The sequence below is a fragment of the Labeo rohita genome, chromosome 23 (assembly GCF_022985175.1).
Source record: "Labeo rohita strain BAU-BD-2019 chromosome 23, IGBB_LRoh.1.0, whole genome shotgun sequence".
Classification (NCBI taxonomy): Eukaryota; Metazoa; Chordata; class Actinopteri; order Cypriniformes; family Cyprinidae; genus Labeo; species Labeo rohita.
Window position 1 is genome coordinate 7,227,316 of NC_066891.1, and position 11,283 is coordinate 7,238,598.

The 11,283-nt window shown below is 32.7% G+C and overlaps 1 protein-coding gene across 1 annotated transcript; it reads right to left on the reverse strand.

The window, feature by feature from the left end:
• Positions 1 to 1,501: 1,501 nt before the first annotated feature.
• tspan31 (tetraspanin 31) lies at positions 1,502 to 10,168 on the reverse strand. Its single transcript, XM_051096944.1, has 6 exons — positions 9,983 to 10,168; positions 6,960 to 7,127; positions 6,759 to 6,839; positions 6,536 to 6,676; positions 6,131 to 6,241; positions 1,502 to 3,221 (listed from the first exon to the last, which is right to left on the reverse strand). Exons 1-6 carry the CDS (start codon positions 10,043 to 10,045, stop codon positions 3,147 to 3,149), a joined length of 639 nt encoding a protein of 212 aa, XP_050952901.1. The 5' UTR covers positions 10,046 to 10,168; the 3' UTR covers positions 1,502 to 3,146.
• Positions 10,169 to 11,283: the final 1,115 nt, after the last annotated feature.

The window sequence follows — 11,283 nt, forward strand, 5'->3', positions numbered from 1 at the left end:
GTAGCAATTAACGTTATAATATTTTGAGAAAACAGCCTGTGGAAGAAGTGGCCAGGTCACCGGAATTTATTTGAATATATGTGGGTTTATTAGCAAAAATCATACCATGTGTTATACCCACAGGGACAGTATGCTTGCAGAATGCAGTATGCAATAATATTTCACATCTTCGACTGCATTCATTAGGCCTATTTGTAGTGCGCCAGCCACCCAATAATAGCAATAAGCTTTGTGCTTTTCGTACTTATAATATAAAACAAAGTCTCAGCTTTCAAAATGTGTCAATTTTATAGTGAAATACAAACAATGTGTTATAATAATGTGTTTTTCACGCTGTACTCATGTGAATCAATCGTCTTTTCGATTACAATGAGACATTCGTTTCATTAAATTACACTGTTTTCTTTGTGAAAATTCCACCAGGTACTCCGCAAAAAAAGTCTGTGGAATCCAATTTTTCATTCCTCACATGTATTTAATTAAAAACAACAACAAAACTGTCTAAACCAGACATATTGTTTGTATTTTGATTGTTTGTATAAAACAGACAGATTTTCAAAGCTGAGACTTTGGAATATTTCCCGGTGATCCCAATCCGGGCCATTTGCATGTGCAATAGGCTAGAATTTAATCTCAAATCATTATAAATCTCGTAATTGCTATGAATTAATTTGCAAAACTCTTTGACTTTATCCGCAAAACTCTACGACTTCATTCCCGTAATAGTTCGACTTTATTCTCGTAATAGTTCGACTTCAATCTCGTTATTACATTTTTAAAGTGGCACCAAAATGCCATCGTAATGAATGGACGTATTAAATATGGATTTGTTTCTAACAAACATGCAACTTTTCACTTCACAAGATGTTAAATGATGGACTGGAGTGGTGTGGAATACTTGTGGATTATTGTGATGTTTTTATCAGCTGTTTGGACTCTCATTCTGACGGCACCCATTTACTACAGAGGATCCATTGGTGAGTGTGACGAGTGGGGCGGGGCCCAGAGCCATGGGTACGGAACGAGGCCGGTGGAGTATAATGGTAATGAGCGACACCTGTGCCACTCACCGGTCTCGAGGCCCACGGAGGAGCGACGACAGTGGAAGACGAGAGAGGACCAGGCCTGGACTTTATTTTGCGTTTTGTGTGCGGCAGTCGTCCGTGAGGGGCTGCCGCTTTACTTTTGTGATTGCTTATTTTATTATTAAACTGTTTAAATGTTCGCCGGTTCCCGCCTCCTTCCCATTCTACGAACTGTGTTACAGTGAGCAAGTGATGTAATGCTACATTTCTCCAAATCTGCTCTCTGATGAAGAAACAAACTGGATGGGGATTGGGAGTAGATTTTCATCAAACTTTAATTTTTGGGTGAACTATTCCTTTAAATACAGCTTTGGAACTGCGTTGGGTCGTCACTTGATGTCAAATGTAAAATTGTGAGTGCAAAACCAGCATGACGAGGACACAATAAAAAAAAAAAAGAGAGAATTTCACAGGTATTGATCTAAGAATATTTAATTGGAAAAGTCAGTTTCAAAAATACAAGGCAAATCCAGGGAAAATGGTGCTTACAGCTCACCAAGTCGGGTACTGCGGCCTTCTCACAATGCCAATAAATAACTACTATAGCACAGACATTGATTTCACCTCTTCAAAATCCATCAGTGAAACACGCTCATAATACCATGACCAAGTGAAGCAGAACACATTTAAGCTGTACTGAGTGATGGTCCAATGTTCCAATGTTCCCATTTTCTCGATCATGTGGGGCGGAAACTAAAGCGGTTAAGACTGTGAGTATCAGCCAGTATGTTCCTCTATTAAGATGAGTAAGTAAATTAACACAAGAACATATTGGACATGTGGAATCAACATATGCGTGTGCACAATGATCTATCTACAACAACAATGTTCAACATTGCAAAAAACGCACACTTTAATGGCAACTTAACACTATTAGCACAAATAAGCGCACCAACGAAAGAAAGAGATTTGGCAAAACACAAACTAAGGAGGATTTAACTGAATTGGCACATTATTCAGTGCTAAAATTATGGACCTGATGCCGTTAGTACTTTTTAAAAATAGCTGGAAAGAAGCGATACATGATTGCAAATAATAAAAACCGCAAGTTAGTGCATGAGGCTTAAACCAAGCCGACCGAGTAAATGGCACGCCAACAAACACGTCCACAAAACAATGCATAAGATATTAAAACACTATATCCATGAGTAATACTAAGCTTCAAAGGAAATGGAGAACTTAAAACGTCCAGTGAGAACAGCGAGACCCGATTGAGGCGGTAGGATCTCGCTGGTTTAAATAAGAATGCAAAAGAATCGGTGAACGTCGACCCTGTCACGGTAAAGACTATGTACAACAGGAGGACTGCAGTCCATCGGCAGGGGAAAATCCTCCCATTCACATGGCTCAGTTACACAAGTGTTTCTTAAATATTCACGTTCTACGTCTAAATCCTAAACTAATATCCCATAGGCTGGACTCGTCACCTCATTGAGACGGACTTCATATACCATTGCACAAAACACAGGTGTTTCGCAGGTCATTCAAATCGGACCTGGATGAGGTTTTCCTGGGAGATACATGACAGAATTTCACCCTGACTAACTGATACTAAACATTAACATAGTTTATGTGGGTTAACTTTCCTTTACACTGAAACTACAGGGACCATTTCGGCACTACATACCTGGCTATGTGTACATAAGTGTGCTGATTGTGTCACAAGAAACTGAGGCTATGAACATGCAGACATCGATGGCTTTACATTGCAGATTTTCGGTTTGCATACAGAAAACAGGAAGAGCTTCTCACATCAAGGATGGGGGAAGTGCCAGAACGAGCATCCTATCATACATGATACCTCCTCCTGCTGGTTTAAATTAGCCCTCTGCAGACCTTGTGTGGAAAATGGGTCAGATCTATCATTAAAATAGATGTGTTTGTATCTAACGTGTTCTGAACCGGCTGTGCAGATGTGAGTTTGTTGAGGGGGGATCTGTGGGTTGTGTTCTGCGTTTAATGCTTTAAATGTCTCTTGGTGCGCTCCACTCTACCTGTGCAAAAGGGAACTGGAATAGCTGGACTACACTAAACGTAGTTTAGGACAGACGGTCTGAGAGACTATAAGAATGCACTGGGGTTCGCTCTCGGGTCCTTTTGGTTCCTGTAGCGCATGGCCAGCCAAACTCCTAAGATCTGAGGGAAAGGACAAAAATATTGATTACGAACACAATACTGGAGTATAATAGCTATAATAAGCAAAAAGTCTATGTATTAAAAAGTCTGCATCATTTTAAGTAAATTAACACTGTAATGCATAGCTAAAAATGACTTATTTAGATCTCAGCAATATGATAACATCAATATTTAATATTCTAGTATATTACATTATATTCTAGTATTACATTCTAATATTCTGCTAAATTTTTAGAATCCGTAAGTCTCTTATGCTCATCAAGGCTGCATTTATTTGTTCAACAATACAGAAAAAAACAGTAATACTGGGAAATGTTATTACAATATAAAATAATGGTTTCTGTTTGAATACATTTTAAAATATAATTTATTCCTCTAATCAAAGATGTCTTCACTGTCACATGATCCTTCGGAATCACTCTAATATGCTGATTTATTATTGGAATCATCAATGTTGGCAGCAGTTGTTGGAACCTGTGATTTTTTCAGGATTCTTTGATGAATACAAAGTCAAAAAGAACAGCATTTATTCAAAATATAAATCTTTTTTAAACAATACCGGTCTTTGGTATCACTTCTAGTCAGTTTAACACATCCTTGCTAAATAGAAGTATTAATTTATTAAAAAAGAATAAGAATAAGAATACTGACCCCAAATGTATGAGTGTATATTATTAGAAAAGATTTCTTTTTTTTAAATAAATGCTGTTCTTTTAAACTTTTTATTCAAAGAATCCTGAAAAGAAAAGGTATCACAGGTTCCAAAAAATATTAAGCAGCACAACTGTTTTCAGGACTGATCAGCATATTAGAATGATTTCAGAAGGATCATGTGACACCCGAAGACTGAAGTAATGATGCTGAAAATTTCGCTTTGATCATAGGAATAAATCTGATTTTAATGTATAATAAAATAGAAAACCGCTATTTTACATTGTAATAATATATCACAATATTTTTTTTCTGTATTTTTGATCAAATAAATGCAGCCTTGATGTAAAAACATTAAAAATCTTACAGATCCCAAACATTTCAACAGCAGTGTATTCTGCTATATGAATAAAATTGTTGTTAAATAAAATAAAGCTGACATGAAATAATAAAAAAAAAAAAACATATATAGTACTAAAGTACTAAAATGACTAAATCTGAAATAACAACAATAAAAATGAAAAAGACATAAGCATAACAGGCATAAAATTACTAAAACAAACTAAACTGAAAATATAAAATAAAAGCTATTTCAAAATATTAATGAATCCGGTAACAACAACATTACTGAGAAACTTGACTTTAATATAAAATTTAACTAATGTACTCATGTATGTATATTTTAAAACAACAAGATTTTAAATAAAGATTAAAAGAAATAAAGTTTTAAAACGGACTATTCCTTCAAAAATATTCCTCCTTAAAAATTACAAGCCTCAAAGTCATACTTATAATGTCATGTAGTTGTTGAGCATGTGGGATTTTATTTCTCTCGTTCACTTACTAACAACTACAGCTATTTTATTTGTTGACCTTATACAACAAACTTTAGATGTGAAATTAATACTTTATACTAGGGCTGTCAAACGATTAATCGCATACAAAATAAAAGTTTGAGTTTGCCTAACATAATAAAATATGTACTGTGCGTAATTATTATCTATATATAAATATGTATATATTTAAGAGAAATGTAATTTATGTACAAAATATTTTTATTTATAATTAATATTAATTATATAAAAATTATAATAAATACATATACCTGTAAACATTTTTTATATATATACACATGAATGTGTTTGTATTTATATTATTATATACATAATAATTACAAACAGCACACACACACACACACATATATTAGGCAAACTCTAACTTTTATTTTGTATGTGATTAATCATTTGACTATACACTACCAGTCAAAAGTTTTTGATTTTAGAGTTTTAATATTTTAACTTTTTTTTTAAAGAAATCTCTTTTAAAATAACTGCTTAATTGTTTAAATATATTTTAGAATGTAATTTATTCCTGTGATCAAAGCTAACTTTTCAGCATCATTACTTCATTCTAATATGCTGATTTACTGTTCAAGAAACATTTATTATTATTAATATATAAAACAGTACATTTTTCAGGATTTTTTGATGAACAGGAAGATCCAAAGATCAGCATTTATCTGAAATAAAAAGCTTTTGTACATTATACACTACACCATTCGAAAGCTTGGAGTCAGAAGAAATGATAGATATTAATACATTTTATTTAGCAAGGATGCATTCAACTGATCAAAAGTGATGATAAAAACATTTATAATGTTACAAAAAACATTTCTATTTCAGATGAATACTGTTTTTCTGAACTTGCTATTCATCCGAGAAACCTGAAAAAAAAAAAAATCTCAGCTGTTTTCAACATAATAATAATAAATGTTTTTTGAGCAGAAAATCAGAATATTAGAATGATTTCTGAAGGATCATGTGACTGGAGTAATGATTCTAAAAATTCAGCTTTGAAATCACAGGAATAAATTAATCTAAAATATAAATTAATCTAAAATATAAATTATTCTAAAATATATAAATAAAAAACGGTCGTTTTAAATATTAAAAATACTTCAAAATTGTACTGTTTTTGCTGTGCTTTGGATCAAATAAATGCTTTAAAAACATTAAAAATCCTACTGTTCAAAAACTTTTGACTGGTAGTGTATGTATTTCATCCTTCTAATGAAGAGGAATGTAGTTTTGAAGTAAGTCACATTCGTATTTGTTACTTATGACCAGTACCTGTTTTTTTTCCAACCATGATTCTTTACTTACGAGCCCACAGCTCAGAAAGTCAGGCTTCAAAAGAAGTCCTGATCTAGTTACCACAACCTTGTTGTTTCATTCAGACAACATGTAATCTAAACTAACCTCCGTAAAGCTGAAAAAGAGGCCGACTCCTCCAAGGATCTTCAAAGCTTCTGATGAATGTTGGAGCATCTTTTCACCACAGCTGAGGCAGGAGCTCTTTTTTATACATGGCTGGAGAAAAAGAAAGCAGGGTGTTCATCTTCATTTTTCACATTTGTTTAACTCAGCATCCACTATCTGGGCTATGTGTTATCATCAGACACAAGTGCTCCATTCACTTATCTTAAAATAAACTGTAGCAGGTTGGTCAGACATTTTTCTTTTACAGAACAAGATGTAATGTGGAGCAGATTGAATTTTTGTTGCTCACGAGCCACAGTTTCCTTTATTTCTCTACTTTATCTGTTCAATAACGTGTCAAAAAGCCAAAATAAAACAAAAGGGAACAAAAGGATGTATTCTTACAGCATCACAGAGGTGTAAGTCAGTCTGAAACCTTGTCTGGTCCTGCGTATTGTTAAACAGGCCACAGCAGTCCAGCTTCTTCTCAAGACTGATCCTTGTGTCGTTACTCATCATTCCCCAGGATGAGCCCAGCAGCTTCTCCTGTTTTGGTAATGTGACAAAACAAAAACCAAGTTTGTGTGTGCAACAACAATAAGAGTGCTTTAAAGTTAATTAGGCTTACCTGTTGACCCTGATTCATGGCCAGGCAAGAACAGGAAATGCCAAACTGGAAGAGGAACACGATGAAGAGAATGACCATGTACTGTGGAAAAGCAGCTGTGGTCAAGGACTTCACAACACTGGGAGATGAGAGTATTTAGAATGGAAGTTTTAAAAGAATAGAACTACAAAAACATGCAGTACAAAGGCTGCTGAAGGATACAAAGAAAAGCATGACTTGGTGATGATGGACGGCTCCAATGAGTCCCACAATGGCGATCAGCAGCAGAAAGAAGCCCACGGCAATCACGCCTCCGATGATGTGGATGCTGGAGACAATGCCAAAGCCTTTCCCCCATGCTGCTACGACAATCAGCAGGAGACCCACCAGCTGAGGATGACAAAAGACTAATCAGAAACATGTCACAACCTTTTACTGTAAAGCAAATTGTATGAAATAACACTATATTGTGCTTAAAGTCAACATGAAATGGTGTTTACAACATTGTTTACTTCCATAAGGTGACATATTTCCAAGTTCAACAGGATATTTAGAAAGGATAAAATTAAGGAGGAACTGGACTTTAGTTGTAGAGGAGATTAAAAATAAATAAATAAATACAAACAAACGAACACTATACTGGCACTGTTACACAAAAAAACTTTAACTGCAACTGAATTAATTTGTTTTTCATTTTTAAAGATAAGTTTAACATAAAAAAAAATGTTTCCATAGAATTGACTGAAAAAGAAAACCATATAAAAAAATAAAAACAAACCAAACAAAATAAAACAACTTTATCAAACTTTAGTTTAACTTACATTTTTTCATAGAATTGACTGAAAAAGGGGAAAACAAACCAAACAAAAAAAAACTAATTAAATCAAACCAAAATAAAGAAATTGACGGAAAAATATAAAAGAAAACCTTTTTTTTTTTAAACTTTAGTTTAACTTACATTTTTCCATAGAATTGACTAACACAAAGGAAAAACAAACCAAACAAAATAAAACAAATTAAATCAAACGAAAATAAAGTAAAATCGACTGAAAAATATCAAATAAAACCAACTGTTTTTCATTTTTAAACTTTAGTTTACCTTACACATTTTTCCATAGAATTGACTGAAAAAAGGAAAATAAACCAAACAAAAAAATTAAACCAAAATAAAGTAAAAATTGACTGAGAAAAAAAAAAAAATAAAACCAATTGTTTTCATTTTTAAACTTTCAGTTTATCTTACAGATTTTTTTCCATAGAATTGACTGAATAAAGGAAAAACAAATGAAATCAAACCAAAAAAAAGTAAAACATGACTAAAAAATAATTATAAAGTAAAACAAAATGCAACCGTTTTTCATTTTTAAACTTTTAGTATAACATCATTGTTTTTCCATAGAATTGACAAAAAAAAAATATATATATATATATATATAATAAATAAAAAACAAAAGTAAAACCAAAAACTAAATAAATCAAAATGAAACAAAATTAAATTTAATTAAATTAATTAAATACATTAAAATAAAATAAAATAAAATAAAAAGATATCTCAAATAGAATAGAATAAGTTACAATTCATTTGTTGCTTGCAAATATATCTTTGACTCAAAAGATGGCAAATTATGAATGTTCATCAATGGAAAAACACGCTTTTTGTCTCCAGATGGTGTAGTTACAATTATCAGCAGTGGCTAAACATTAAACATATCATGGTAACCAAATGCTAGCTGGGTATGGTCTCCATATGTCCATGTTGTTGGAGAGAAGGTAGTTAGCTAGAGAAGGACTTGAAAAAAATAACACGACAAATGATGAATCATCCACAATAAGGCTAATAGAGTAAACAGTCAATTTTAAATTTCATGTTGACTTCAAGTCAATACAGATATTAAAACGATGGGAATTTTGCACTGCCTAAAGATGACTACATTATATTGCTTTTGAATTGATTACAACTACTATAATGAAGACAGGAAGCACAACTCACTTAAAATGTTTATTCTACACATCATTTCTATAAGCTAAAAGGTGACTAGGGTCAATCTACAGTTTCAGGGTTTGTCTGGAATCTGTATAACCCAAAGCAAAGGGCAGCAGGATAAGGATTGCAGGTCCAGAGAGCAACATATGCATCAAAATAACCTTACCGAACATCATTACTGTCACAGGCAGCATATGACAGGTCAAACCCAAAGCCGACCGAACAATGTGCACACAGTTCCTCCTTAAATGCCAGCATGAGGGGTATGATTATAGCGTTATGGAGAACATTGTGACCCAAAACCAAACCAAACACACCACAAAGTGATCTGAATAGCGATGACTTCAAAATTCATATCTAATCAGTACATTTACAGTACTCATAACAAAAGCAGTTCCAGTGGATGACCTGAGGTGAAGCTTCTTTACCTTTAAATGTTCTAACCTTTGGGTTACTAGCACAGATCTTTAACCACTAGACTACACCACCCAATGTCATTTAGCAATGCAACTTCTTATTTACAGCTCTGACTAGAGTGCAAAGTCCTTTATTTTTAGGCTAAGTGTCACTGTAACACCATGACTTTAACCCAGTACTGTCATTACTCATGTGAGTCAGAGGCATTATGGAGGTATGATCAGTGACTCAGTCCTGTACGCATCATATTAAGCAAGCATGAATATCAACAATATTTGACGTGACATTTGAGTTTTGACAGACACATACATAAAGCTGCCAGACCAAAATCTCCCAAGGTAATCAGTAGTGAAATAGACACAACTACATACGCATTTGTAATTTACAAATACACTTATTTCAAGAAAAAAAACCCGATTAAGTTAGCCTAAATAAAAAACATATTACACAAACACAGAGGCGGTTATGCAACACTGGATGGCGAAATATCATTCAGGAGATTACAGACAACAGATAAACTCAAAATACCTTAAAATTAATACCTAAAACCGATTTTTTTACTCTCTAATGAAAATAAAACTAAAAGGTTTTGTTTAACTAGTACCGCCTATGAAGATAAACAGCTAGCTGATTCATCTACTGATAGCTAGAAAACAAAGACCTCACCTATGACCTATCAACAGACACTTTTGTATTGAATATAAATACAGTAAATTCTTCAAAACACGCTTTAAATCCTGTACAAATTGTGAGATAAAGTGAACTAAAGGTTTTAGGTATATATACCGGATTAGCCGTTGCTAACGGGCTAACTGAGCTAAATAATCATGTGTGTGCGACTCACCATATAAACTACATTTAGCGAACAGAGGGCGTTTTTCGAGCACGTAAATCCTCCGCAAACCATGTTGAATCTTCAGGCATTTACCGGTGTGGGAAAATGAGGTGCTACTGATGTTGTTTTCGCTACCGTGAGTATGCTATAAGCTGTTCTTCTTCTCTTGTGGCGAGCACTGTAGCGATGTCCGACTCATGAACGAATCGTTTGTTTGAGTCGAATCTTTTCTATGACTCAATAAACCAGTATGCAAAACCATAATGCAAAACCGTCTGAACAGTTCTTATCTGGAGTCAGCGACTAAATGAAATTTAGCATGGTTTTATTCCAATGTAAATTATATTTAGGTTCTAAATAACTACACTACTAGTCAAAAGTTTTTGAACAGTAAGATTTTTAGTGTTTTTTAAAGAAGTCTCTTCTGCTCACCAAGACAGCATTTATTTGATAAAAAGTACGGTAAAAAAAAAAAAAAAGTTAAAATATTTTTAGTATTTAACTATTTTCTATTCTATTTGAATGTAATATATTCCTCTGATTTCAAAGCTGAATTTTTAACATCATTACTCCAGTCACATCCTTCAGAAATCATTATAATATTGATTTGCTGCTAAAAAACAAATTTATTATTATTGTTGTTGTTGTTGTTGTTGTTGTTATTATGGTGAAAAAAGCTGAGAAGGTTTTTTTCAGGTTTCTTTGATGAATAGAAAGTTCAGAAGAACAGCATTTATCTGTAGTAGAAATATTTTGTAACATTATAAATGTCTTTATTATTACTTTTGATCAGTTTAAAGCATTCTTCTGAATAAGAGTATTAATATATATTAACATAATTTCTTTCCCAGAAAAAAAAAAGAAAAAAGAAAAAGAAAAAGATTCAGATAAATATATATTTCAGATAAATGTTGATCTTTGGATCATTTTGTTCATCAAAGAATCCTGAAAAAATGTACTAAACTGTTTTAAATATTCATAACAACAACAACAATAATAACAATAATAATTGTTTCTTGACACAAATAATAATAATTGTTTCTTGACACAAAAAAAGAAAAAAGAAAAAGAAAAAGAAAAAGATATATTCAGATAAATATATATTTCAGATAAATGTTGATCTTTGGATCATTTTGTTCATCAAAGAATCCTGAAAAAATGTACTAAACTGTTTTAAATATTGATAACAACAACAACAACAACAACAACAACAACAACAATAATAATAATAATAATTGTTTCTTGAATAGCAAATCAACATATTAGAATAATTTCTGAAGGATCATGTGACACTGAAGACTGGAGTAATG

Excerpts from the sequence above, each read along its gene's own strand:
- tspan31 (XM_051096944.1), bottom strand. The coding sequence starts at position 10,045 with ATGGTTTGCGGAGGATTTACGTGCTCGAAAAACGCCCTCTGTTCGCTA. Across the intron at positions 6,840-6,959 it reads ACCAAGTCATGCTTTTCTTT|TACATGGTCATTCTCTTCAT; the intron begins GTATCCTTCAGC and ends GCTTTTCCACAG. Across the intron at positions 3,222-6,130 it reads TCTTTTTCAGCTTTACGGAG|ATCTTAGGAGTTTGGCTGGC; the intron begins GTTAGTTTAGAT and ends CCTTTCCCTCAG.